The sequence below is a fragment of the Siphateles boraxobius genome, unplaced genomic scaffold (genome assembly GCF_051911475.1).
Source record: "Siphateles boraxobius isolate OS27281-9 unplaced genomic scaffold, OSU_SipBor_1 22, whole genome shotgun sequence".
NCBI lineage: Eukaryota > Metazoa > Chordata > Actinopteri > Cypriniformes > Leuciscidae > Siphateles > Siphateles boraxobius.
In genome coordinates, this window is record NW_027508833.1 from 6,977,876 (window position 1) to 7,003,551 (window position 25,676).

Here is a 25,676-nt window from a genome sequence, read left to right on the forward strand (position 1 = left end):
CGTGAGAGATGCGAGACCGGTGTGCTTCACAGGTGTTGCTCATTAGCAATCGCACCACCTGCCTCGCGCCGTTCTCTCACGTCCCTCGGCCGTCCTGTTCGCCACACAGGCCTATTCATTTGTAGTTGTTTGTGTGTGGGTTGTGAAATGCTTAACAGCGAAAAGAAAGTCTCAAAAATCCAAATGAATAAAATGAGATTGACTCAGAAAAGAACTCAATGAATGCACGCGTGTAACATGATCCACACATGCACATCTTCTTTGTTGCATGCACAAATTATGATACACTAATACAAAAGAAAACATTTGTATTCACAAAAATCTCTCTATTTGTACAAATTGCAACACATTCATTCAATTTTGAATTTTGCACACGCAAGTTTAAAGGCATGGATAAAACATTTCTGCAACATGCATCAAGTTCATTGATAAGTGTGCTTGCAGGTGTTAATCATTTTGATACTATATTCATCCCATATATAATTAATCATTGACTTATAGAAAAAGAGAAGTTTTCATGATAGTAAAGGTAGCCAAAACCTATGTTTTCACTATATACAGGTCCTTCTAAAAAAATTAGCATATTGTGATAAAGTTCATTATTTTCCATAATGTAATGATAAAAATTAAACTTTAATATATTTTAGATTCATTGCACACCAACTGAAATATTTCAGGTCTTTTAATGTTTTAATACTGATGATTTTGGCATACAGCTCATGAAAACCCAAAATTCCTATCTCAAAAAATTAGCATATTTCATCCGACCAATAAAAGAAGTGTTTTTAATACAAAAAAAGGTCAACCCTCCAATAATTATGTTCAGTTATGCACTCAATACTTGGTCGGGAATCCTTTTGCAGAAATGACTGCTTCAATGCGGCGTGGCATGGAGGCAATCAGCCTGTGGCACTGCTGAGGTGATATGGAGGCCCAGGATGCTTCGATAGCGGCCTTAAGCTCATCCAGAGTGTTGGGTCTTGCGTCTCTCAACTTTCTCTTCACAATATCCCACAGATTCTCTAAAAGGGTTCAGGTCAGGAGAGTTGGCAGGCCAATTGAGCACAGTAATACCATGGTCAGTAAACCATTTACCAGTGGTTTTGGCACTGTGAGCAGGTGCCAGGTAGTGCTGAAAAATGAAATCAGATGGAAGCATGAAGTGCTCCAAAATCTCCTGATAGCTAGCTGCATTGACCCTGCCCTTGATAAAACACAGTGGACCAACACCAGCAGCTGACATGGCACCCCAGACCATCACTGACTGTGGGTACTTGACACTGGACTTCAGGCATTTTGGCATTTCCTTCTCCCCAGTCTTCCTCCAGATTCTGGCACCTTGATTTCCGAATGACATGCAAAATTTGCTTTCATCCGAAAAAAGTACTTTGGACAACTGAGCAACAGTCCAGTGCTGCTTCTCTGTAGCCCAGGTCAGGCGCTTCTGCCGCTGTTTCTGGTTCAAAAGTGGCTTGACCTGGGGAATGCGGCACCTGTAGCCCATTTCCTGCACACGCCTGTGCACGGTGGCTCTGGATGTTTCTACTCCAGACTCAGTCCACTGGTTCCGCAGGTCCCCCAAGGTCTGGAATCGGTCCTTCTCCACAATCTTCCTCAGGGTCCGGTCACCTCTTCTCGTTGTGCAGCGTTTTTTGCCACACTTTTTCCTTCCCACAGACTTCCCACTGAGGTGCCTTGATACCGCACTCTGGGAACAGCCTCTTTGTTCAGAAATTTCTTTCTGTGTCTTACCCTCTTGCTTGAGGGTGTCAATGATGGCCTACTGGACAGCAGTCAGGTCGGCAGTCTTACCGATGATTGCGGTTTTGAGTAATGAAACAGGCTGGGAGTTTTTAAAAGCCTCAGGAATCTTTTGCAGGTGTTTAGAGTTAATTAGTTGATTCAGATAATTAGGTTAATAGCTAGTTTAGAGAACCTTTTCATGATATGCAAATTTTTTGAGATAGGAATTTTGGGTTTTCATGAGCTGTATGCCAAAATCATCAGTATTAAACAATAAAAGACCTGAAATATTTCAGTTGATGTGCAATGAATCTAAAATATATGAAAGTTTAATTTTTATAATTACATTATGGAAAATAATGAACTTTATCACAATATGCTAATTTTTTAAGAAGGACCTGTATATACACTGTGTATTTATAAAAAAAAAAAATTAAATAAATAAAAAAAACTGATACTGAACATCACTGATAATCATTAGAAATGTTTCTTGAGCATCAAATCCTCATATGAGAATGATTTCTGAAGGATCATGTGACAATGAAGACTGGAGTAATGATGATGAGTAATGATCTGCTTCGCCCTGTTCACCCGATGGGTCGTCTGCTTCGCCCTGGCCGCCCGATGGACTGTCTGCTTCGCCCTGGCCGCCCGATGAACTGTCTGCTTCGCCCTGGCCGCCCGATGGGTCGTCTGCTTCGCCCTGGCCGCCCGATGGGTCGTCTGCTTCGCCCTGGCCGCCCGATGGGTCGTCTGCTTCGCCCTGGCCGCCAGATGGGTCGTCTGCTTCGCCCTGGCCGCCCGATGGGTCGTCTGCTTCGCCCAGGCCGCCCGATGGGTCGTCTGCTTCGCCCAGGCCGCCCGATGGGCCGTCTGCTTCGCCCAGGCCGCCCGATGGGTCGTCTGCTTCGCCCAGGCCGCCCGATGGGCCGTCTGCTTCGCCCTGGCCGCCCGATGGGCCCTGTCTGCTTCGCCCTGGCCGCCCGATGGACTGGCTGCTTCGCCCTGGCCGCCCGATGGACTGTCTGCTTCGCCCTGGCCGCCCGATGGACTGTCTGCTTCGCCCTGGCCGCCGGCTAAACCATCACCCCCTGTTTCTGTTCCCTTCCACGGACCTGGCCCCCCATACCTCCACCACTACACCTCCCGCCTGAACTCCTGTGTGTTTGTTTGATATTTCGTGGAGTGTCTGGTAGCCGTTCCATAGAGGGGGGGTTATGTCACAGTGTCTGGTTGTGTTTCCCTTGTTTGTCACTAGAGGTCCTCGTTCTCACGGGTTCCGTCACATTTGACTTCATTTCCCAGCTTCTGTCTGTCACTGTCACTCATCAGTCCATTGCACTCAGCTGTTCCCCGTAATCATTGTTCCCAGCTGTTCATTGTTAGTTTTGTTAGATCTGTGTATATATTCCCTGTCTGTTTCAGTATGTGTACGGAGTCATTGTTAGATGTCCTCACACTTTATGGTTGGTTTCTTGTCTGTTCATGTTTTGTTTCTTGTTTTTGGACGGCTTGATTATTTGGATTTGACCCCTGCCTGGAAGACTACGATTTGGATTACCCTATTAAAAACTACTGCGATTGGATTTTCTGCCTCCTGTGTGTGTTACGTGACACAGCACATCGACACGAAGCTGTAGAACGAGGGATATTGGCGTGCAGACAGAAACATCACATAAATGTAATTTCGTTTGTACGTAGCAAACGTTATCACAGTATTTGTGTTTGTAGTTTCAAAAAATTGCGCCAACGTTATCACAGTTTGTGTGTGTCTGTGTGTGTGTTGCACATCCATATTTGCAAAGGGGGCGCGATTACAACTCTATAAGTACATACCAAATAACCATTCCGAGATGTCCTGGTCCATTCTCATTTGCGTTTCTTCTGATGGAGTCTCTTCATCATCTGGGTCTGATTCCGGTTCAAACATGTACGGCTGAATGCGATACAAAACAGCGGATCTGTCATTCTCATCCATTCTGCTTCTATCGACTGTTTATAGCCATAGGTATGCAAGTTACGCCCTCATCCACAGGCAGGGCGGGGATATGCAGCTCATTTACATTTAAGGTGGTACACACCAAAACAGCTCTGTTTAAAACAGGCCCCAAAAATGACATTTTCAAATGGTTATAATAAATTAACTGTGGAGTATTTTGTGCTGAAACTTCACAAATACATTCTGGGGACACCCAAGACCAATATTACATCTTGTAAAAAGGGGCATAATAGGTGCCCTTTAAATCATAGCCATTGGAAGTGTAATAATCACATTAGGCCATATCGTCATTTCTGTTTCTGACCCCAAATTTAAGACCTTTTAAAATGATCATTAATAGTTTTGCTGTAGCGTTTAATATATTTTAAGGGCCGGATATACTTCAAGTGAAATCGAAGAACGAACTGGTGTGACGTAATTTTGAACAAAATTAGGCCTAACAGAAGTTAATTTGGAGTTTCATTTTGGGAGTTTTAAACAGCTTGTCAAATCCAACTTTCTGGAAAAGTTTGCTCCGGCTGGTTGAGCACCTTCGAACTCCCATTTATCTGTCGCAATTATGTAATAGGTGGGTGTGGCTCTGAGGCTCCGCCTTCTTTGAGGTGTAAATCTTCTCCGGTTTATTTCTTCTGTTCAGTCTGTCGAGGTCAGACGGGCACAAGTACACTTAGGGCGTCCGAATCCACTTTTGCTAGTTTAACGACAGGAAAAATGGTCTAAAGGGTTGTCCCTATTCTCTTAATGAGTAATGGGTGTGTTTTGAGCGTAACGTGAAATAAACCAACCAGAGTCTCATCTCCCATTCCCTTTAAAAGCCAGTTGTGATCGCGCCATGGCGGATTCGCTATTTACATGAAGGAATTTGTAAGCGGAAAGACTGAACGCTTCTCCAGAGCCCAAATAGATCAACTTTTAAGCAAGGTTAAAGCAAGCAGACCATCTACGGGACAAGCCGGATTTCATCATATCTCTATGTACAAAATATTAATCTTTTACATTGTAATCCTTTTATTTTTAATATTTGGCATGTTTGTGTGCTTCTGTGTGTTTAATAAACAGAGTGTACGCGCATTGTGGACTCCCCTACAGGCGCACTACTAACGCGCTCTTCAAATAACAAAAAAAAAAATTGCGCCATTGACTTTAGACCAGGTTTCAGTAGGTCTCAGTCTATTTCAGTTCCTCACAACAGCAACGCACCATCAATGCTCCTGAACACCTCATTTTCAGACCAGCAGCCCATGGGCGCATAAATAGGTGCAAATGCATTTGCTATTTAAACAACGCGGCGCAGGATGTGAAAATGAAAACGGCATCGGGCTGAAACTAGCAAATAACACTTGAGTTGCGCTTGGCGCTGCATTGCGCTGGGTATATGATAGGGCCCGCAATTATAATTGAAGGCAACACAGACAATGTTTATTCATTTTTAATACTGCAAAGCTGCTTCTTCACGTCAATCTATTGTATATAATCTATTGCATAAATAAACGTGACTGGAGTGCTGAGTCGCAGAGCTGCTGCAAACATCCAAATCACTACGATCAGATGCTTTCTGAACTGCTGTTTTCTCACTGCTGTCATTAAACTACTGTTGTTTATTTTGTTATTGAGAGGAAAGTGCAGCACATATTTTCACATTCATCTAAACGTCGCTCTCAGCAGCGTGGACGGCGTCGGGATGTTTGCTATACTGTTATAGAAATAGGTAACCGCCGCTCACATATTTCAAACTTCTTTTCCCCCCTAAGCAAGAACCAAAATAACTTTGCAGTGAGTATATCAGGCTTTAAGACTTTTTATGAGCTTAAATGTGATCAAACTGAATTAAAGACATTTTTAGAGGTTTTAAGGACCCTTTTTGAAGCAGATTCAGATGTAGATTGTTGACACAGACCCAACTGAAGTTCAGAAAGTGAAACAGTGTGGAAGGAAACCTACACAGGTCTTACTTGTGGAGAGAGTGGACAGTCTTACGCACGCGTCCGTCTCTCGGTGCGCTGCTGGGAGGTTTGGGTGTGAGCGTGAGGACGCCTGCGCTGCCAGCCTGACTCAGGGTGTGTGTGAACGGCTGGCTCACGGGGATGTTGGAAGTGTACGCTCGTGCTGAAACAGCAGGTGTGAGGGTGTGTGATGCCAGAGCGGCCTGAGGCACAAACAAAGAGAAGAGTTAGGGAACGTGCATGCATTCATTCATATTGTGGGTTCCTGAAGTCTGACACACTACTGAAAATAAAATGCTTGTGGATGCTAATTTAAAAGTGATGTTTGGAATTATGATGGGGTTTAAATATTTTCTCACATATCAGTTTAATATGCAGCATAAACTATAATCATATAGTTGTTCGGTTTCTCCCGAAGAGTATAAAGAACTGTTAACACCTAGATGGATCAACTATATTAGAGTTCACACCAAAGCAGGATAACATCCTGTTTATTATAAGCATTACGTAGTTCTGTCATCTGCTGCTTTAATTGTAAATCAAGGGCTTCATTAGTTGCACCAGGTGTGCTTGAGCTAGAACACATGAAATATCTGAACTGGATAGATTTGTTGAGTGTCACATTTGACTGCATGTTAGAAAAATGGTCAAAAGTCAAAAGCATGGTCCAAAAAGTTAAGAGAAGATACAGTATCATCACCCTTTACAAACAAGGAACAGGATATAAAAAGATAGCGAAGGCACTAAATGTTCCTAGAGACACCGTTGGAAGCATAGTTTGCAGGTTCAAAGTTAAAGGAACAGTGGTTAAAAATCAAGCTCTTTAAAGTCAGATGGATTCTGATTTCGCTGTCAATATTTTATTGTTCTACAGCTGGGAAAAATGTTCTGCAAGTGATTGCAATGCAATTGTGTTTATCTGTTTTGTTATTGTTATAGTTATGGTATGGGCTCCACTATTCTCATAGAATTGGAAAGATTAGTAAAACTTTATCGATGTAGTTTTTGCTATTGTTATAGTCCTTGGTTTAAAAAGGCCTTAACACTGTGACGGCATCAGTAGTTGAGCATGATGTTACACTGTGACACTGGCTCAATGGAACTGAGTTTAAGGTGGGACTGTTTATCTGACCAAATAGACTAAGTGTGTGTTCAAGAAACAGTCAAGTTACACACTCCACCTATAATTTAAATAAAAAAAATAAAATGAAATGAAATAAAAATCAGCAAAGCAATTTACTGCAAAATTTACCACAAAAGTTTGGAATTATTAAGATTGTTTAATGTTTTTGATAGAAGTCCCTTCTGGTCATCAAGGCTGAATTTATTTGATCAAAAATACAGTAAAAACAGTAATATTGTGAATTATTATTATCATTTAAATTAACTGTTTTCTAATTCAATATACTGTAAAGTGTAATTTATTCCTGTGATCAAAGCTGAATTTTCAGCATCATTACTCCAGTCTTCAGTGTCACATGATCCTTCAAAAATGTATTTGAAAATAGAACAGCGTTTATTTGAAATATAAATATTTTGTAAATTTATAAATGTTTTCACTATTACTTTTGATCAATTTAATCAATTTATGTGCCCTTGCTCCCTTTTAATTGTATTAACCCAAACTTTTGAATGTTATCAAGGTTTTTGAGTGTTTCCACAAAAATATTAAGCTGTTTTCAACATTGATAATGTTTCTTGAGCAGCAAAATAGCATTTTATAACGATTTCTGAAGGATCATGTGACACTGAAGTAATTTTTTAAACATAAAAATAGAAAAAAGTTATTTTAAATTGTAATAATAATCTAATACTATCAAATAAATGCCGTCTTGGCGTGCAGAAGAGACTTCTTTCAAAAACAAAGACTCTTAATGATTCCAAACTTTTGACCGGTAGTGTGTATTTGATTATTCTCCTAGATATAGAGCAGAATCTCAAATATTTCTTCTTTGTTTACCATTATAATTTTAGCTTGAATCTGAAAAATGCTACAACTGTCAGTCTATTTCAGATTTAATGAGATCTTCCAGCAGAGTTTGAGCCTGTGAAGGAAAGACCTTATCTCAGTCTTTATTAAAAGCAGCATGTTTCCCTCAAGCCATTCCAGGTCAAGCACAACAGCCTCCAAAAGCCAGTTCATTCACTCACATGGAAGAAAGAAATGACACGGCTTATCATAACAGCCACTAAATACTTTATAATCGGACATACCAAAACACAGGAATTCTTCACATTTCATTCCTGTTTAGACAAGTTTTCATCCGAGTGAGCACTTGGACTCGGTAAACATATTTTCCATGCTGAAATGCGATTTAATGGCTACTGTTCATTGATTCCAAAGGGGACGAGAAAGCATTCTTTCCGTCTCAGTCCTCTGGGGTTTGATGAATGAGTGGACGGGACGCACCGGTTGGCGGATCTGAGTTGCGGGCCAGGAAAGGGCACCTTTCTAATGCTGCCAGGTGGTCACGGGCCAAACCGTAGAGTCTGAACACTATGCAATCACAGCGCTTTGCCTGCTTGCTTTCCATCTCCGCTCTCTAACTTCAAAAGTTCTGAGACTTATATGATTTTGAGTACTTTTATTGTGCTTCTGTGTCAGTAGTGGTGTAGTCTTGGAGTTCTGGCATGCATTTAGTACGCGCCTTACTGTGCAGCTGAAACCTCAGTACCTGTTGCCACCATGTCTTGCTGCAGGTCTTTTGCAGTCACTCAAGGGGTTTTCTGAACATTTCTTCTCAGAAATCAGGTTGCAGCCAGTTGATTTCTTCCTTTTTCTGCCCTGTCCAGGAAGTGCAAACACTGTCCCTTTAACTTTGAACCTGTGAACTATGTTTCCAATGGTGTCTCTGGGAACATATCGTCGCTGTCGGGCGGAAACCTCGTATGTCCAAAATTGGTCAATTTCATATTTTTTCACAAATCGATGCTATTGGTCAGTCTCCACGTGGGTCTGTAATTTTTACAAATTATTAACCAATCTAAAGTGTTGAAAATAGCTTGTGAGCAAACCTCTTAACTCCATTGGACATATCTCGATCGAAGTAATGGTAGTGCTAGTGTAGTGTAATGTATCGTTTCTGAGGATGCTAGATTTTTCTTTCTGCTAGGTCTTGCATTGGACGGTAAGTTAGCTAAGTTAACTTATCTTGTTGATTGAAATCTTCCATGGTTTTGTTTCTGTCGAGGAAATTAAATTTAAACTGCAAAAATTGCCTGTCGTTGACTTAGTTAGCAGCTATGTATTGGTTTTGTCGTCATGTTAGGTGAGGTAGCTAACGTGATTTTCGTGGGGCTTAAAGAAAAAATCTCTCGACCCCTTCTAACGCTAGTTCTGCCACTTGTCTGAGGAACAACATAATAATTTAATGTACTATGCCAGGATTGTAGCTTACAATGTCAAGGCATTCCGTCATGTTTAACAAGTAGCTACCTTTTACGTCATGTTCATCACTCTAAGCAAGCTAGCTGGCTTCTTGCCTTATCATCATTCGTAAACATGCCGTATAACTAAGTGAAACGATCATTTGACCTTTATTTATTTTATTTTTTGCAGCAACCAAGTCTGTGTCCTTAGAGGAACTCTGTCAGATGGTCAATGTGCCATATGATCAGGCAAGGGCACTAATAGACAGTGAGAGCTCTGATGGAGAGTGTAACGTTAGAGAGAGAGGAAGCAACAGTGGTGGAGGATACAATGGTGCATGCTGGTAGAGTGAATTTCTGAGAGATAATCATGATTTCACATGCCAAAATGAGATGGATTTCACAACAATAGACATAAAAAAACAAAAAACAAATTGTACCATGTGTCTGAAAAGATTTCTCTGGTGGTGTAGAGGAAGAGGAGGCCTCACTGCTGGCTCCAGAGCAGGTGCAGTTTGACACGGGTAGGTTTGATGCTTTCTACATTTTTCTCATTAAATTGGATAAGGTCCTTCAACTATAGCCCTCACTGTTGACAGTTTATAAAGATGTAACTCATTCATGCATTTTTGGTTTGTGTGTGTATTTTGAAGTTTTCCATGGTGGAGGCGATGAGGACTCGGATGCAGAGTATTCATGCTCAGATGCTGAGGAAGACGCACCTCCAAGGAAAAGAGGCTTCCAGTGTGACCAGACTTATTACTTATATAATAAGTAAAAAGAAATCACTAGTTAATACCACTAACAAGGCTCAAATAGCCCCACACTAACACGGTAGCATAATGAGGGTCCAAACCGAAGCACTGAGAACTTTGTAAGTGTACAGACAGTTTAATAATAATATACTTTATAAAGACAGTACCATCGCGGAGCCATCTTTGGGAAACAGTCTCGACCAGTCGAACCACTAACGTCGTGCTAAGTGAGCTGAATTGTGAGATTCCAAGTCACAGTTCAGCTCGTAGCACGGCTGTTCGTGGTTCGACTGGTCGAGGCTGTTTTCCAAAGATGGCTCCGCGATGGTACTGTCTTTATAAAGTATATTATTATTATTAAACTGTCTGTACACTTACAAAGTTCTCAGTGCTTCGGTTTGTATGTAGAGACCCTCATTAAGCTACCTTGTTAGTATGGGGCTATTTTGAGCCTTGTTAGTGGTATTAACTAGCGATTTCTTTTTACGTATTACATGCCCCCATATACTAGCGTTATAAGCTAAACAATTTTTAGAGATAAAACTCTTTACACTCGATTATCATGAAAACAAATCCCCGAGAACAGTCAAATCGGTACCAATGTGTTATTACACCCCAGGTTAATTTTGCGCCGGAGTTCTCCTTTAATACAGTCAGTATGATGGCAATGTAACAACACACACAGAGCCTCACAGATACATGCACACAGACAAGGGCTAACCATACTCACAAACACAAATACACAAGCCTTAACTGTGATTTTATTATATTATAAATATTATTTTATATTAATATGATATATTTTATTGTATTGTTAAACTATGATATCACTTATTAATGTATTTTAAATGTCTACTTATAGGCTTATTATAAATGTGCATTCAAGTTTTAAAATGTATATAATATAATACTTGAATTGAATGTTTTGGATACCACCATTAAATTATTGTTTTTATTATTATTTTAATGACTCGAAGTTCCCTTTCTTGGCACTGTGCATGTAAAATACGCCAACTAGTGTTTTTATGGGAGAAAAAACTGGCGTCAAGTAAGCCTATCTTTGGATAACTTAGTCTGTTTTTTAGGCAATAACGAGTGAAAATAGTTAGGTTAGATACATTTGAGTAAGCCTGTTTTGTTAAAAATTGAAAGATGTAATGCTTAGGTGCAGAAGGAAACCCTAGAGCCACAAATGTAAGTTTGCGTGCAGATTAGGCTAATTTCCGCCTATTAGACAGCCTAGTCAGCTCGGTTTTTTTTTTTGCATCACTTATAGCTCATAAACTTTTAAAATAGAGTTTAGGAAGATATATGTAACCACAATCATAAGCTTTGATAAGCTCTTAAAGCCTTGTCACGTTAAAGGCTCAACGCGATCGCGGACTTTAATGAACACAGCTTGCAGCAGCGAAGTCTGCGTACGTTCCATTCTTCTCAATGACAGCGTAAACTCGTATCTCCCTGCTCCCAAGTCATAAACCCCGTATCTCCGATTAAATATGATTTTGGGGAAATGTTTTGTTAATGTTGGTACACACCAGTATATAATAGCAATATAATGTATTATACCAACTTTAACGATACAATGTTTAGTAACTCAATAAATATGCAGTTTTTTTATTTCCTGAAAAATAACGGTTTTGGGGATACGAGGATTCCGCCCGACAGCGCCGATATGCCAGAAGTGCCTTCGCTATCTTTTTGTATCCTGTTCCTTGTTTGTGAAAGGGTCGATGATATCTTCTCTTAACTTTTTGGACCATTCTTTTGACTTAGCCATAGTTCTAACATGCAGTCAAATGTGACACTTGACAGACCTAGCCAGTTCAGATATTAGATGTGTTCTAGCTCAAGCACACCTGATGCAACTAATGAAGCCCTTGATTAGTTGCATCAGGTGTGCTTGAGACAACACCTGTTTTGCAGATTTGTGCTGTTGTGAGGGATTCTATTCAGGGGGTTGAAAAATTTTGAGACTGTGGAAGTCATTAAAAGTTGGATTTCAGTTCAATTTGGGGAAACCAATTGAAACATTTGCCAATATTTTGCCTATAAACCTGATTTGCAATGGGGTTGAATAATTTTGATTACAACAAACACTGAGTGAAATGTAAAAATTTATCATCGACAGATATTTAGTCGCCTGGCATGAAAGTGTAGTCACATATGCGAGTTTAATGTGTGAAATTAGCTAATGAAAAGGGAAATTAGTTCCAAAGTGCATGACAATGGTGCAAATCATCATTTATTTATATTGTGAGATCAACAAAAGTAAATAGTGAAGCATACTAATGCACTGTAAAAAAAAAAAAAAAAAAATTCTAACTTTGGCTTTGTCAGACAATTTTTTAAAGGTTGACTACTGAATGTAGAAAACGCTTACATTAAAGTACATCAAACTACTAAAGTATTTTTTGGGCTATTTAGTTTGAGCAACTTAAAATATTTAACAGCCAAGACTTACAACGTCACAGACCACTGATCATGCTTAGTTCACTGATGATGATCTCGAATAATTTGTATTTTTGGTCAAATCTTAGAGAGTTATGACTACATAAATATTTGTTATTAAGAAATAGTAGATGTTTTAGCATTTTGTAGTGTCTTTGATTATATTTTTTATGTAAACGCTGCGTTTCAAATCACCATTAGAGTGATTAGTGTTTTCTTCTGTGAGATTTAAGCACATGTAAACAACTTGCTTGGGTGCAAATAAATAATTCACTATAACCGCTAGTTTGTGCAACAAAGTCATACACAAGTTCAAGAAAGTTCTACATCACTATTACGTAATATAAATGCTCATATTAATGTAATGCAAGCTGATTGAACATAACTCTACAAGTAAAAAACATTATTTATTTTGAGTTCATTTAACTTATATTGTGTTTGATAAAAGCACTGACCAAATTTAATTCGGCATGAAGCAGAACTTGCAGTTGTCTTTTCTTTCCTTTTGTGATGTATATTAAGTGGGGCAGAGCTTGATTTTGTCCATAGGGAATTGATTGGATGATGGTTGTGGTTTGCTATTGGTGGATCTCATGTAAGTGACAGGTTGCCCCGCTCTCGCGCCAGTAAACATGTCATCAGAGATTTCAAGTTGATACAACAACATTTCCATTATTTGAGTCAAAGTCCTGGAGCTTGTTGAGTGAATGTGGCTCTGTTGAGTCTCAAAAGAAGAGCAGTGCTTCATGGGGAGGTTTGGGGAGTATCCACTGATACAGGACTGACTCATAAACCGTACAAACTTACATGCAGATGACCACACACACTAACACACACTCTTCACTCGTCTGCCCATTTCATTCAGTTTAAGGCCTATGATGGACGCCTCCTCCGAGGGTCCCATGGCTTAATGAAGCCCTCTGGAGACTGAGGACTGATTGCTTCATAGTGCCAGGGAGGAGGATATCGCCGTCAAGAAAGGTCTGTGGGGGTGGGGATCGGTTCCTCATAATCCCCTGCAGAACACAACCAACTTGTGCCAAGAAAAACAAATCTCCAATTGCAATAATTAGAGACACAGAACAGTGACATCAGTGTAGCTGAATTGCAACACTATTATAAATGTGCATGCAGTCATGCTAAGTCAGAAGGCTTGTTGTTTACAGGATCTGATTTAAGTGTGAAATGCACAGCTGAAAGAGAAACATGAGTGGATCACATTTCATATGGACTAAATTCCACTGAAGAAACTGGAAGGATATAAGAGTCACTGATAATGTTGGGTCCTTTATCCATAACAAATAAAGCGTACACTTGCATATAGCAATCACATGCACACTTTCATGGGACAGGGTTCAACATGAGGGTCAGTGTGAGAGAGTTTCATTTTTGTTTCAATATATTAGTTGAAAAACCTAAATTAAACGAAAATTAGATGCTGCCTTGGCAATAAACTAAAATAAGTTCAAGTTGAAACACTAAAAGTATTAACTGGAAATAAATAAAAACGAAAATTAAAATTATAATAAATGAACCATAAAAAAAAAAAAATATATATATATATATATAAAAAACAAATACAATGACAAAAGCACATAACGAAATTGCTCAAATTTAAACTAACATAAAAAATGATATATTCAAAATATTAATATACATATAAAAACTAAAATAACTCTGTCAATCACACACATTTGTTCTCAGTGACTGTTTAAATTGCGCGTAGCATACTTTCCAGAATGTGTCACTTTTTTTTATCACCTGAAACGTGCTGCAACTTATATTCCACAGTAACTTATATAATGCATTTAACGGAAATGTAAATCATAAGAAAATACTTTACACGTGGGTTTAAATTTAAGGTATGAATGTGGTATTTACCTATCATACAAATGAGGTTTTAGGCATCATCTAATTCCTTATTGGCAGAAATATCAAAGTGAAAAAGAAACTTAATGACAGAAATATAACACATCTAAATATAAAGATGATGAAATTAGAAGTTAGCAATGTTTGGTGTAAAAACAGAAATAAAATCAGTGAGAGATTGTTCTCTTCTTGGCAAAAGAAGCACAGTAGTGAAACGTTTCAGTTGGATTTACTTAAGCCTAAATATTTATTAAAAGAATATTTTTTAAATAAGCTTCTTTTCATTTTATTATTAAACAAAAATGTGTCTGAAAATGAACATTCAGGTAGAGTGCTAAGCATTTGCTATACATTTTTTAAAAATATTGACCTGTTCACACACTGGTAGTTTGTTTCACTTTAAATACATTTGTATAAGTTTGTCATTTATAATAACTGTTTCTAATGAATGCCACTATAAAATATATCTGTTTCATACGTAAATGTTTTATTGTATTCTGTTCTGAATGTCGTTAAAGGAACTAAAATTCACGTTTATAAAGCAAACATTTAATTTAAATACCGGCATTTATTTCTGAATGTAATAATAAAATGTGACTTATACACCGATGCAACTCATGTTTTTTTCTTTCAACAATTCAATGCAATTTCTGACCCGGTTTGACTTGTTTTCCAGAAAATATGGTATGTAAATATGTCATCAAGGGAAAGTAATCTGGCAGTGAAAATATTACTACACATAGGGCAAGTACAAATCTTCTAGTCACAGCAGTTATTATAGTGCCCTCTCCAATCCTAAAGTCCTAACTGAAACACACTGGTGTGTGTGAGTTAACTGAAACACTGGTTGTACGTGTGTGAACTGAAACACTGCTTGTGTGTGTGAGTGAACTGAACACTGCTGGTGTGTGTGGGTGAACTGAACACTGCTGGTGTGTGTGAGTGAACTGAACACTGCTGGTGTGTATGAGTGAACTGAACACTGCTGGAGTGTGTGAGTGAACTGAAGACTGCAGGTGTGTGAGTGAACTGAACACTGCTGGTGTGTGTGAGTGAACTGAACACTGCTGGTGTGTGTGAGTGAACTGAAGACTGCAGGTGTGTGAGTGAACTGAACACTGCTGGTGTGTGTGAGTGAACTGAACACTGCTGGTGTGTGAGTGAACTGAACACTGCAGGTGTGTGAGTGAACTGAACACTGCTGGTGTGTGTGAGTGAACTGAACACTGCTGGTGTGTGTGAGTGAACTGAACACTGCTGGTGTGTGTGAGTGAACTGAACACTGCTGGTGTGTGTGAGTGAACTGAACACTGCTGGTGTGTGTGAGTGAACTGAACACTGCTGGTGTGTGTGAGTGAACTGAACACTGCTGGTGTGTGTGAGTGAACTGAACACTGCTGGTGTGTGAGTGAACTGAACACTGCAGGTGTGTGAGTGAACTGAACACTGCTGGTGTGTGTGAGTGAACTGAACACTGCAGGTGTGTGAGTGAACTGAACACTGCTGGTGTGTGTGAGTGAACTGAACACTGCTGGTGTGTGTGAGTGAACTGAACACTGCTGGTGTGTGTGAGTGAACTGAACACTGCTGGAGTGTGTGAGTGAACTGAAGACTGCAGGTGTGTGAGTGAACTGAACACTGCTGGTGTGTGTGAGTAAACTGAACACTGCTGGTGTGTGTGAGTGAACTGAACACTGCTGGTGTGTGTGAGTGAACTGAACACTGCTGGTGTGTGTGAGTGAACTGAACACTGCTGGTGTGTGTGAGTGAACTGAACACTGCTGGTGTGTGTGAGTGAACTGAACACTGCTGGTGTGTGTGAGTGAACTGAACACTGCTGGTGTGTTTGGTGCACCTGGTGGCGTGAGCGGCTCTGGTCGAGCAGTTGTCTGGATCGCTGCTTCTGCTTCTGCAGCTGCTGAATGGCGAACTGGAGCTGGTAACTTCCCGAGGCCGACGACTGCTTCTGAGCGCTGACCGAATCTCCATCACACACACACTCGGCTTCACACGCGGCTCTGAGACTGAGGAGAAACAGTGTAATCATCACGACATGTGAGGAGGAAACTAGTCCAGAAGCATTTCAGTGTCCCAGCAGGCCTGACCAGAGAAAACATCAGTTTACTAAAACATGTTATTAATGTAGCTGCTAACTGAAAGGCCATAAAACAGATTAAAGCTGTAGTGTCATAAATTATGGAAAAGTTGATCAATGGCGGGGAAATAAAGACAAAACATAACAAACGCTCTCAGATCTGACTATAATGGAATGATAGGCTAATAAATCTCACAATGAATTCTCAACCATGTGTTTATTATGTTATGTAAAGGAATATACATATATTTATCAGGGGTGGAGCAGTACATGTATTCGTTTTGAACCGAATCGGTACGGGCGTCACGGTTCGGTGCATGAATTCACACGGAGAATACACGGTATAAAAATAAATAAAACTCGTGTGCAAATTAATTAATGTAATGCGGTACTACTGTTAGATACGCGGGTCTTTTAGGGACACTTAATCTGTTGCCCTGCTAGGTTTGTTTACTTTAGCCTGCCTGCGCAAGCCTCCGCTGACCGCGCGCGCCCCTTCCAAAATGGACGAGGCATTTATACTTCGCGCTCTCCGATGTACTATTCTTTGAAACGACAGTGTGCGACTCGGTGTAATTGTCCTCTAAACCATCAGGAATCAGCGGTGAGAAGTAAGATACACTCGTGAATGTTTATTTTAGTACTTTAGTACTCTACTAACACTTTAGGACACCCAAACCACACTACTAAAGAATCGTGTAAAGCAGTAAACCAGATTGTGACATTAGAAAAAAAATGGATATGAGAACGTAACCTACAACTAAAGTAACGTTATCTTACATATTTTCAAAATATTTTTAGTTAGTTTTGTGAACCTTTTTATAAAACATGGCCATTTATTTTTATTTAAAGGGCTTGTGTCTGCTATTGTTGGCTCATTTTGTTAATGTAAGCTACTAATTTAGACCCAAGAACTGGGTGTAAAAAAGAATAAAATAAAAATAATTGCCTTCTGCATTTTTGTTTTGCTTTTCCCTCCATTGTACCGAACTCGTACCGAACCGTGATGTCTGAACCGAGGTATGAACCGAACCGTGACTTCTGTGTACCGTTCCACCCCTAATATTTATTTATTTACTTATTCTTAACCCACAAGAACCCAGACCAATTTCCCCTTATAGGAAAATTATGGGGCATATAAAACAGACTAAATGGACCACTTAAAACATGTTTCTGACATTTTATTTGCTTTGCCACATATTTCAAAAACAAATAACTGTGACCATAACTGTGACCTTTTCAGGTATACGGTTTAACCAGAAATACATTTTTTGATTATTTTTTCACAACTCGAAAATGTGCAAACTGAATAAAAATAAATATGGTGTTTTATAACAGATGTTGCATACCTGTTTTATTTATTTCATTAAAGGGTAAAGCCTAAACCAACTTATTTTAGTTAATGATCTGTAAGACTGGGGCTTTATTATTGCTGTTCATTGATTCAAGTAATTTTTTGGACATTTGGGTATAAAGTGTTTTAATTCTACAATATATGGTGTAAAAAACATCTGAGTGCTGCCCTCTTCAGGTTGAACAGTGGCTACTGCAGTTGCATTTTCCTTTTGGAAGTTATGGTGCCCTGTGGCGTCAGAGGGTACCAGCTAACCACACCCTTGCCTACAGAGAGATGTGTCTCAGGTGCACCCCATTTTAGCACCACTCATTACCATTTTTCTTAATGTGACACATACGTCACATCAAAATTCCACCGACTGTTTTAAGGTTAAAAGCCCGATGTGACACACATGTCACCACAACATTTTCAAAAATTGTTTTATATCAATTTGTACAAAACATGTTTTAAAATCAGGTCAAGTGTAATCTAGGATATGTTATTAAAACATTAGAATTTTTGCATGGGTTGAAACATACCTTTAATAACAAAAAAAAGTGTTTTAAAAAATTGCTGACACTGCAACATGTGCACACCAGGCAGGCCACCATTTTGGAAATGTTACCATGGCAACAAAAATGCACACATTGTCACATGACTGAACTTGGGTGTTCCTTAAATGTCCCTTAGGGACTTCCTGGGTTGAAAGTGAGGTATAATGCTTTAAAAAGACCTTTCCAGATAATCACCAGTGTTTGTGACATCCACGTCACAGCGGGTTCTTATGGGTTAAATCAACGTGAGAATCAAAATTACTTAAAATGTTTCATTTTGTTTTCTGAAAAATGATCAAAACGAAAGTATATTGTGCTCAAAACAAAACTAAAGAAATATACAAAACTCTGCCAATAGGAAAACAAGTTTATTTTGATTTAAGAATGTTTAGATATTTGTACTGGAAAAGAAGACAAAAACAGTGAGGAACAAACTTTTTTCTTTCTGTTTTTTTTTTGTTTTTTTTTTCTGTTTTTTTTCAGAGAAATAAATAAAAGTATTAATGTTGTACTAAAATTATGAAAAAAACAATTCCAGCTGTAAAGCACCTCTAAAAAGACAATAGTGTCATTAATCACTTATCTATGGAAGCTAATCACTTATCTCTTGTGCAACAGGCTACATGAGAACGGTAGAGCCGAAGACACTTGGGATCACAGAGTCATGTGAAAAGAACCATCCACCCATGCAATTCTCATTTCTCATAACAGTTTGTGTGTTGGAAAAACAATTGGTGACCCATGACAGAAGCTCAAAGACCTCCACCTCACCACATCTATAACACAAACCTCCATGTCAACCGAACATCAGCACAGCTGCTTCCACATCTCATCATCTGCTTCACTTCTAGAACAGCAAACACGCTTTCCACAGTAAACAATAAGATAATAATAATACTGCGAGAATAAAAATTTCTTCATTATTACTGTCAGTCGTATGCATGGACTAACTCTCTGACATGCTGATATGAAAATCAACACGGCAATGCAAGCCAGACACCGTTCTAATCTCTCAGGAACTACTAATAATAATTAGTGCCGTGCAACGATTCATTTTTAACTATTAAAATAAGAGTTTGTGTTTACATAATATATGACTGTGTGCTGTGTATAATTATTTTGTATATACAAATACACAAACATGCATGTAGACATTTAATAAATAGTCTAAATGATATGTAACATGCAAATATTTCTTAAATATATACATTCATATGTGCTTGTATTTATATATACAAAATAATTATAGACACAGTACGAAGATATATATTATGTAAACAAACTTTTATTTTGGACGTGATTAATCGTTGCCCAGCACTACTAATAATACAAGCTACAAGTGAAGAAAAACTATAGTAATATACAGTGCCGTTCAAAAGTTTTGGATCTGTAAGATTTAAAAAAAAAAGTTTTTAAAAGAAATCTCTTCTGCTCACCAAGGCTGCATTTCAGCATATAAAATCATGAGGTCACACATTAATGAACCCCATACGTGAGGGAAAGGTCTGCTCTCAGAATGTTATCAGCGCCATACAATAATGCATCATTTCAGGGAACAGTGCAATAAATGCAGTGAGATGTGTGTGTGATGCATGCCTGCAGTGTGTGTGTGCAGTGCCTCTGGCGTCCGCGTCACTCATTAACACAACACTGTTATCCCGGGGTGGAATTTCTCACTCGCCAAACAGAGGAAAGTCCTGTGAACCCCAAGCCATCTGGGTCCAATTAAGCTGAATAAAAAGCTTTTATTAAAATGAGGGCAGCATTGTATCCCTTACAACTATTTTTAAATCTCTCCACCTCTTAAATTCAACATGTGTGCATAAAAAACCCTTTGTTTCAGCAGTAAAATCGCTATTTTGCTACTCCTGTTTTAACAGAGGTCAGTCTGAATCTGATCTGGTGTTGCTGCTCTCAGCACAGAAAACTACTGTATCTGTGAATCAAACAGTCAAATGCCCTTCTGAATGCCACTGAAAGCTCACATACACGTATGTGCTTGCCATGCATTATGATCATTGTACATTCTATTTAATCTTTCACTTAATCAACATTTGTTAAAAGAGAGAATTCCTCAAATTTAAGTTAGATTAAGTGTCCGGGTTTGAATGCGCTTATCTTGTAGGAAAAGCAACTGTGCATATAAATAGCTGTGCAATAAAAGCTTGATGTGTACTGGCAACTACTGTATACATTTAAGGGTATTCTATTCATTAAAATATTGATATAGTTTTGACATAGCCTACATAAAACACCTTGCTTGTCTTTTGATTGGACATTTTTCTTGGCTTATTTTGCTTTATGCTCCAGATATACACTTAAAAAATATATTTTGGGCGATTTTTGCCTTTATTGTGATAGTATAGAGTGGACAGGAAGCGAGGCGGGAGAGAGAGGGGAAATGAGATCGAGAAAGATCCACGAGCCGGGATTCGAACTCGGGTCTCCTGAAGCGCAGCAGCGCTATATGTCGACATGCTGACTACAAGGCTATCCCCGCCGACATGTATGATTTTTAAAATGGAACATTAACATGACAGTAATTTGAATGTAGCATTTGAAAAGTATAAAGCAAAACATAAATATGCAATAAAAATGAATGTAAAAGACTAGTATTTTTAAATTTCGATTACAGCAGCAGTATGATTTAGTCGACTAGCCACCTAGTCTTGCACAGCCCTACTATAGTAATACTCAAAAGGTCGTCCAAACATTTCTGCATGCGGCATAAAAGGCTGTTATCCCTACTGAAAGACCAGCCTATACACTAGCATGTATTATCATCTGGTCCAGACTGATTTACACCGGTTAGTGCTGGTTTGGCTGCATGACCTTGCTACTATTTTACTACCATAAGGTCAAAAACACTTCAGACACCCACAATTACAGACAACATTGCCACTTTTTAACTGATAAGGTAACAATCATCAGCAATCCAATCATCATCTCACCTATACACAGCCATTTACAGTACATTACTCCTGACCTGGCATATTTTAGTCATGCGAGTTTTAGTCACTTATAAAGTGCATTTAAATATGAATGCACAATGCACCCTGTATATTTTACTTTATTTTGACAACTATATTTTCCAACATTTTTGTGAAGCTGTAAATTTGTTATGAGAATCCTTTATAACAGTTGTCAACTGAACACAAAAATGTCAAAGTCTCACTGAAATTGTAATATATGACAAAATAATAAAATAGTAATATTTCTTGGACAAAATTTTAATTTTTTGGGACAAAATGTGGGGGTACCACAGGGTTTTATGCTTGGTCCTTTATTGAATGTAATTTTCAATTTAAATGTGAACTTGACTATTTATTCACTGGCTTTGTGACAAAGAACATCTGACTGTACATATAAAAAAAATCACTGGTCAAAGATTAGGCGTTAGAATTAACATGGCTACTTTCATTTTGCAGCATTCAGGTCCACATCCATTTACATGATGATGTTACCCAGTAATTACACAAATAAGTATTGAGTAGTATTAATTAACCACATGTACCTACGATAGATTTAAGGTTAGGGTTTTGTTTAGGGTTGGTTACTTGTTATTATGCATTACGAGAGATTATGAGATATTAATTGACATCTCATTTACTTTTATTACTAAATTAAGTACATGTAACGTGTAACGACGTCACCTTTAAATAATGTGTTACAAAGCCTGTGTCAAATTGCGACTGGTTTTCCAAAGAATCAACGTCTTAGTCTAAATTATTAGTCAATAATTTTATTCCTTAAAACTCATCTTTGATCACCAAAATTACTTATTTAGCCTAAACGTTTCTTCCTTGAAAAAAAGATTCTTCATGCCTTAAAATAGCTTGAATGTAACTCAACACCCTTGTATACACAGTTCTATGAATATTTAGCGCGATTTAGTATACGCAGTTCTATGAATATGCAAATGAGCCCCACCTCCACTCACTCACACAGCTCAGAGATCCACTCGTTGACAATCACACGTTGATCTAATTGGTCACAAGGTAGTTTGTGACGTCAGAAACACCAGTGATTTCAAATCATGTTTTTGAGACTGTCTTTGGTTCACTGCAGTTTTAAGTAGAAAATACTCAGCAATGGTGTCGACTTATAAATTTATACATGGTTTGTCTTAAAGCATATTAAAAACACCACATAGACATATTAACAACATTAAAAACTGGATTTTCACCCGAGGGTGACTTTAATATAACAATACAATCGCTAAAAGAAAAAAAGCTAAGTGTAGGCTATAAACGAACTAGACCACAGTCACATGACTTCAACATCACCATCATTAAGCTTCAACAACTCTTTAAGTCTATAAACAATAAACAATAATCTATAAACAATTTCCATGAAAGTTTGGGTTAGAATAATTTGCGGTTATAAACACAAAGAGGCTGTGAAAGCGACTAGTGAGTAGGTTAGTTTATCTGCAACTCATTTATGGGTTTTAGCCTACAAATATATGTCATTCCTGCAGCAGTTTATTATTGCAATCATAAATCAAACTCTAGTTATGTGCACGCATGTGACACTGAGATGAGGACAGTTTGAACCTTTTTGTAAGTATTCTCCTTTAAATGAAAAGTACTAATTTCAAAGAAACCACTGTATCGTCACTCCTCCACACAGGGTTCGTACACCTTTTCCAAGGTCAAATTCAAGGACTTTTCAAGCACTTTCAAAATCCATTTTAAAGCTTTTTCCAGCACCTTACACCACCGTAAATTAAATACCAATAAATAGTCAAAATTATTATTTAGTGTTTTTATAACATTAAAAGAGATAATGCTATAAACAGGCAAAATTGTGTTTCGTAATAGCAGAAGGATCAGATATTTAAGCAAATCACAAGGTTTTTTTTCAAAATGTATCACTGTCTAAGTAGATGTTGCCTATGAATAATACTTTTCATTATATTAATGTCCAAATATTGCTTCCAAGATAATATGATTTTCAGGCTGTAAAACTGAAGAAATTTCAAGGGCTGAAAATATGAAGACAGGATTTGAACAGAAATATTTTACAGGCCTTGGTTTTGGGACACATTCTTGATATAGACAGTGAGTGAACAAAATCTGAGACAGTGCAACAACAACCTGTAATTCAATTTTAACCCAGAAGACTCTGACAGTGCACAGGCACCTGCCTGATAAATAGCCTATATTAATAAATAAAAAAAAAAATGTCTTGGCAATTAAATAAATTTATCTACTGGAATAGAGCATGGTAAATATGCATAAGGCCATCCTCAACCTTACAGTAGGCTACTTTTATGACACTCCATCTGACACAATTTCTGTTCAGCAATCAACGATTGTTGTTATGCACTGGGCTAACGTTTGCAGGTTTTAATTTGAGGGTACTTAACGTTACAGTTACTGTGCTGTAACTTTGGCTATGTTCGCTGCATATTCCACAAATGAACGTACCATAACAGACATCCAATACTAACATTACATTATCACACCAAGTACTTTCAGTCACTAATGGCCCTTTCAGACAGGACGCGGAATGCGCTGCACTATGAAACCCATTTATTTCAATGGCTTGCGCCGCGCGAGAACATTTTTTTGCTGAGTCGACCAAAGCGGAGCGCATTTGATTTGAGGATTAACTGCTATATTTAACCATTATAGAGTGAAAGTTTATAATTTGGACGTGTTTTGTCTTGCCAATTTACACATTCAAACTATTTAAAACGCGGAAAAAGAAGCAAACTTCGTGACTGACGCGTTATCTGTGCACACAGAGAGAGAGAGAGAGAGAGAGAGAGAGAGAGAGAGAGAGAGAGAGAGAGAGAGAGAGAGAGAGAGAGAGAGAGAGAGAGAGAGAGATAATCTGTCTAAATGCCCGTCTCGGCAAGTTTTCTCTTGGTTATGTCACAAGTGAACAGTTGAGAAAGAAACCAGATGTTTATCAGTTTATTCAGTGCGTGCATTTGGTCTTAAAGTGGCAGCAGCCTAAAATTCCTACTGCTGTCTCTGTCATTAATGTTAATTAAAAAAATCTAAATACAGCTTTAACAAAGATGAACATTTATTTAATTTCTACAATGAACAAATAGCGTTATTTTAAGTTTAGGCTTAATTATTAATTTCTGTATTTGTTCTTATTTTATTACTGACTGTTCACTTGTTTTTAATAATGTTTGAACTTTATCAGTTAGGTTGGTAGTTTTTGATGTGGTATCGAAGAACTTCAAGTGAGCTTTAAGTAATATATGAAAAGCAAAGTTACATCCCCATAAATATATATATATATATATATATATATATATATATATATATATATATATATATATATATATATATATTCATTTACTTTTTTTTGGCTGATCCAAAAAATGATCCGATCCATGGCTCAAAAACCGTAAATGATCCCAACTGTGAATTTTATGATCCGTTGCACCACTCCTCCACACAGATGTGATAAAGATACTGCATGAATCAGACACTAACATACTGACACTGAATTGAGTGATCTGATCCTAATAAACCTCCGCAGATGTCGATATACACGACTGTGTGCAAAAGTTGAAAGGCTGTCAGTAGGAGTAATCCTGAAATGCTATGGTCGGCACGAGGAGCCAAGGTAAAGCTGCTCAGTGGGACATTCTTCCAGCCTATGACACGATCCAAAACCTTAATATTCAATAATTATGACATTCCATTACCATGCTAAACCACATCGATTATTATCATCATCATGTGCAAGTGGTACCAATAACTTACTGGAAATGAATGTCTACCGACGCCAAGAAAAGAGGCAGCTGAAACAGCCGTCCAAGTGGAACTAAAATTACCCAAATATTTCAGGCTTACGACAACGCTGCCACATACCTACTGTGAAAAATAATAAGCCAACTGTTCGCTCAGCTGCTGGATTCGGTTAGCAAATGGCCATTCTTCATTAACATTAGACTAAACGTTGCAGTGCAGTGAAGGGAGGAGCTGGTGGGAAGGACAACGGTTTGGATGTGCTGATCCAGCATACCTGGCAGTTCCTGGATAACACAAAACTTCAAAGCTCCTACTTCTCTTTGAAAGCCATTACGCTTGAACCCCCTTGGCTTTGACAACAGTGCACTTAACGGCTTCAGTATGTTTGGCACAGACCACTGGCCCCAAAATCTTGGATGTGGAAGAGGTGCTCAAAAAAGCCCCTGAACATTAAAGACAGCACTGAGCAGTATATCACCAAATATGAAGATGCATTATTAAATGAATGTCCATTTTAGATTCGCCACAATTTGCAGGCCAACACTGCAAAAAATGAAATGTTCTTCCTCAGTATTTTTGCTTGTTTTCCAGCACAAATATCTAAACATTCTTAAAGTCCCCCTGTGGTGAAAATCCAGTTTTTAATGTTGTTTATATGTCTATGGGGTGTTTTTAATATGATTTAAGACAAACCATGCGTAAATTCATAAGTCGACACCATTGCTGAGTATTATCTCCTTAAAACTGCAGTGAACCAAAGACAGTCTCAAAAACACGGTTTGAAATCGCTGGTGTTTCTGACGTCACAAACTACCTTGTAACCAAACAGATCAACGTGTG

At 38.3% G+C, this 25,676-nt stretch overlaps 1 protein-coding gene and 1 long non-coding RNA gene across 3 annotated transcripts in view; one reads left to right on the top strand and one right to left on the bottom strand.

Annotated features, from left to right (window-relative positions):
• Positions 1-25,676, bottom strand: part of ttll5 (tubulin tyrosine ligase-like family, member 5) — a 168,355-nt gene that overhangs the window by 20,990 nt on the left and 121,689 nt on the right. The window contains exons 30-31 of one of the 2 annotated variants that reach the window (XM_077238519.1): positions 15,985-16,153; positions 5,695-5,888 (exon numbers count right to left, since the gene is read on the bottom strand). In XM_077238519.1, coding sequence (XP_077094634.1) covers positions 5,695-5,888; positions 15,985-16,153 — 363 coding nt within the window. The remainder of the gene's footprint in view (positions 1-5,694; positions 5,889-15,984; positions 16,154-25,676) is intronic. The other variant, XR_013206584.1, reaches the window with a different exon arrangement.
• On the top strand, positions 9,218-10,040 carry LOC143746327 (uncharacterized). The gene is made up of 3 exons (XR_013206493.1): positions 9,218-9,398; positions 9,510-9,578; positions 9,708-10,040. It is a non-coding gene; the product is annotated as an uncharacterized LOC143746327 (long non-coding RNA).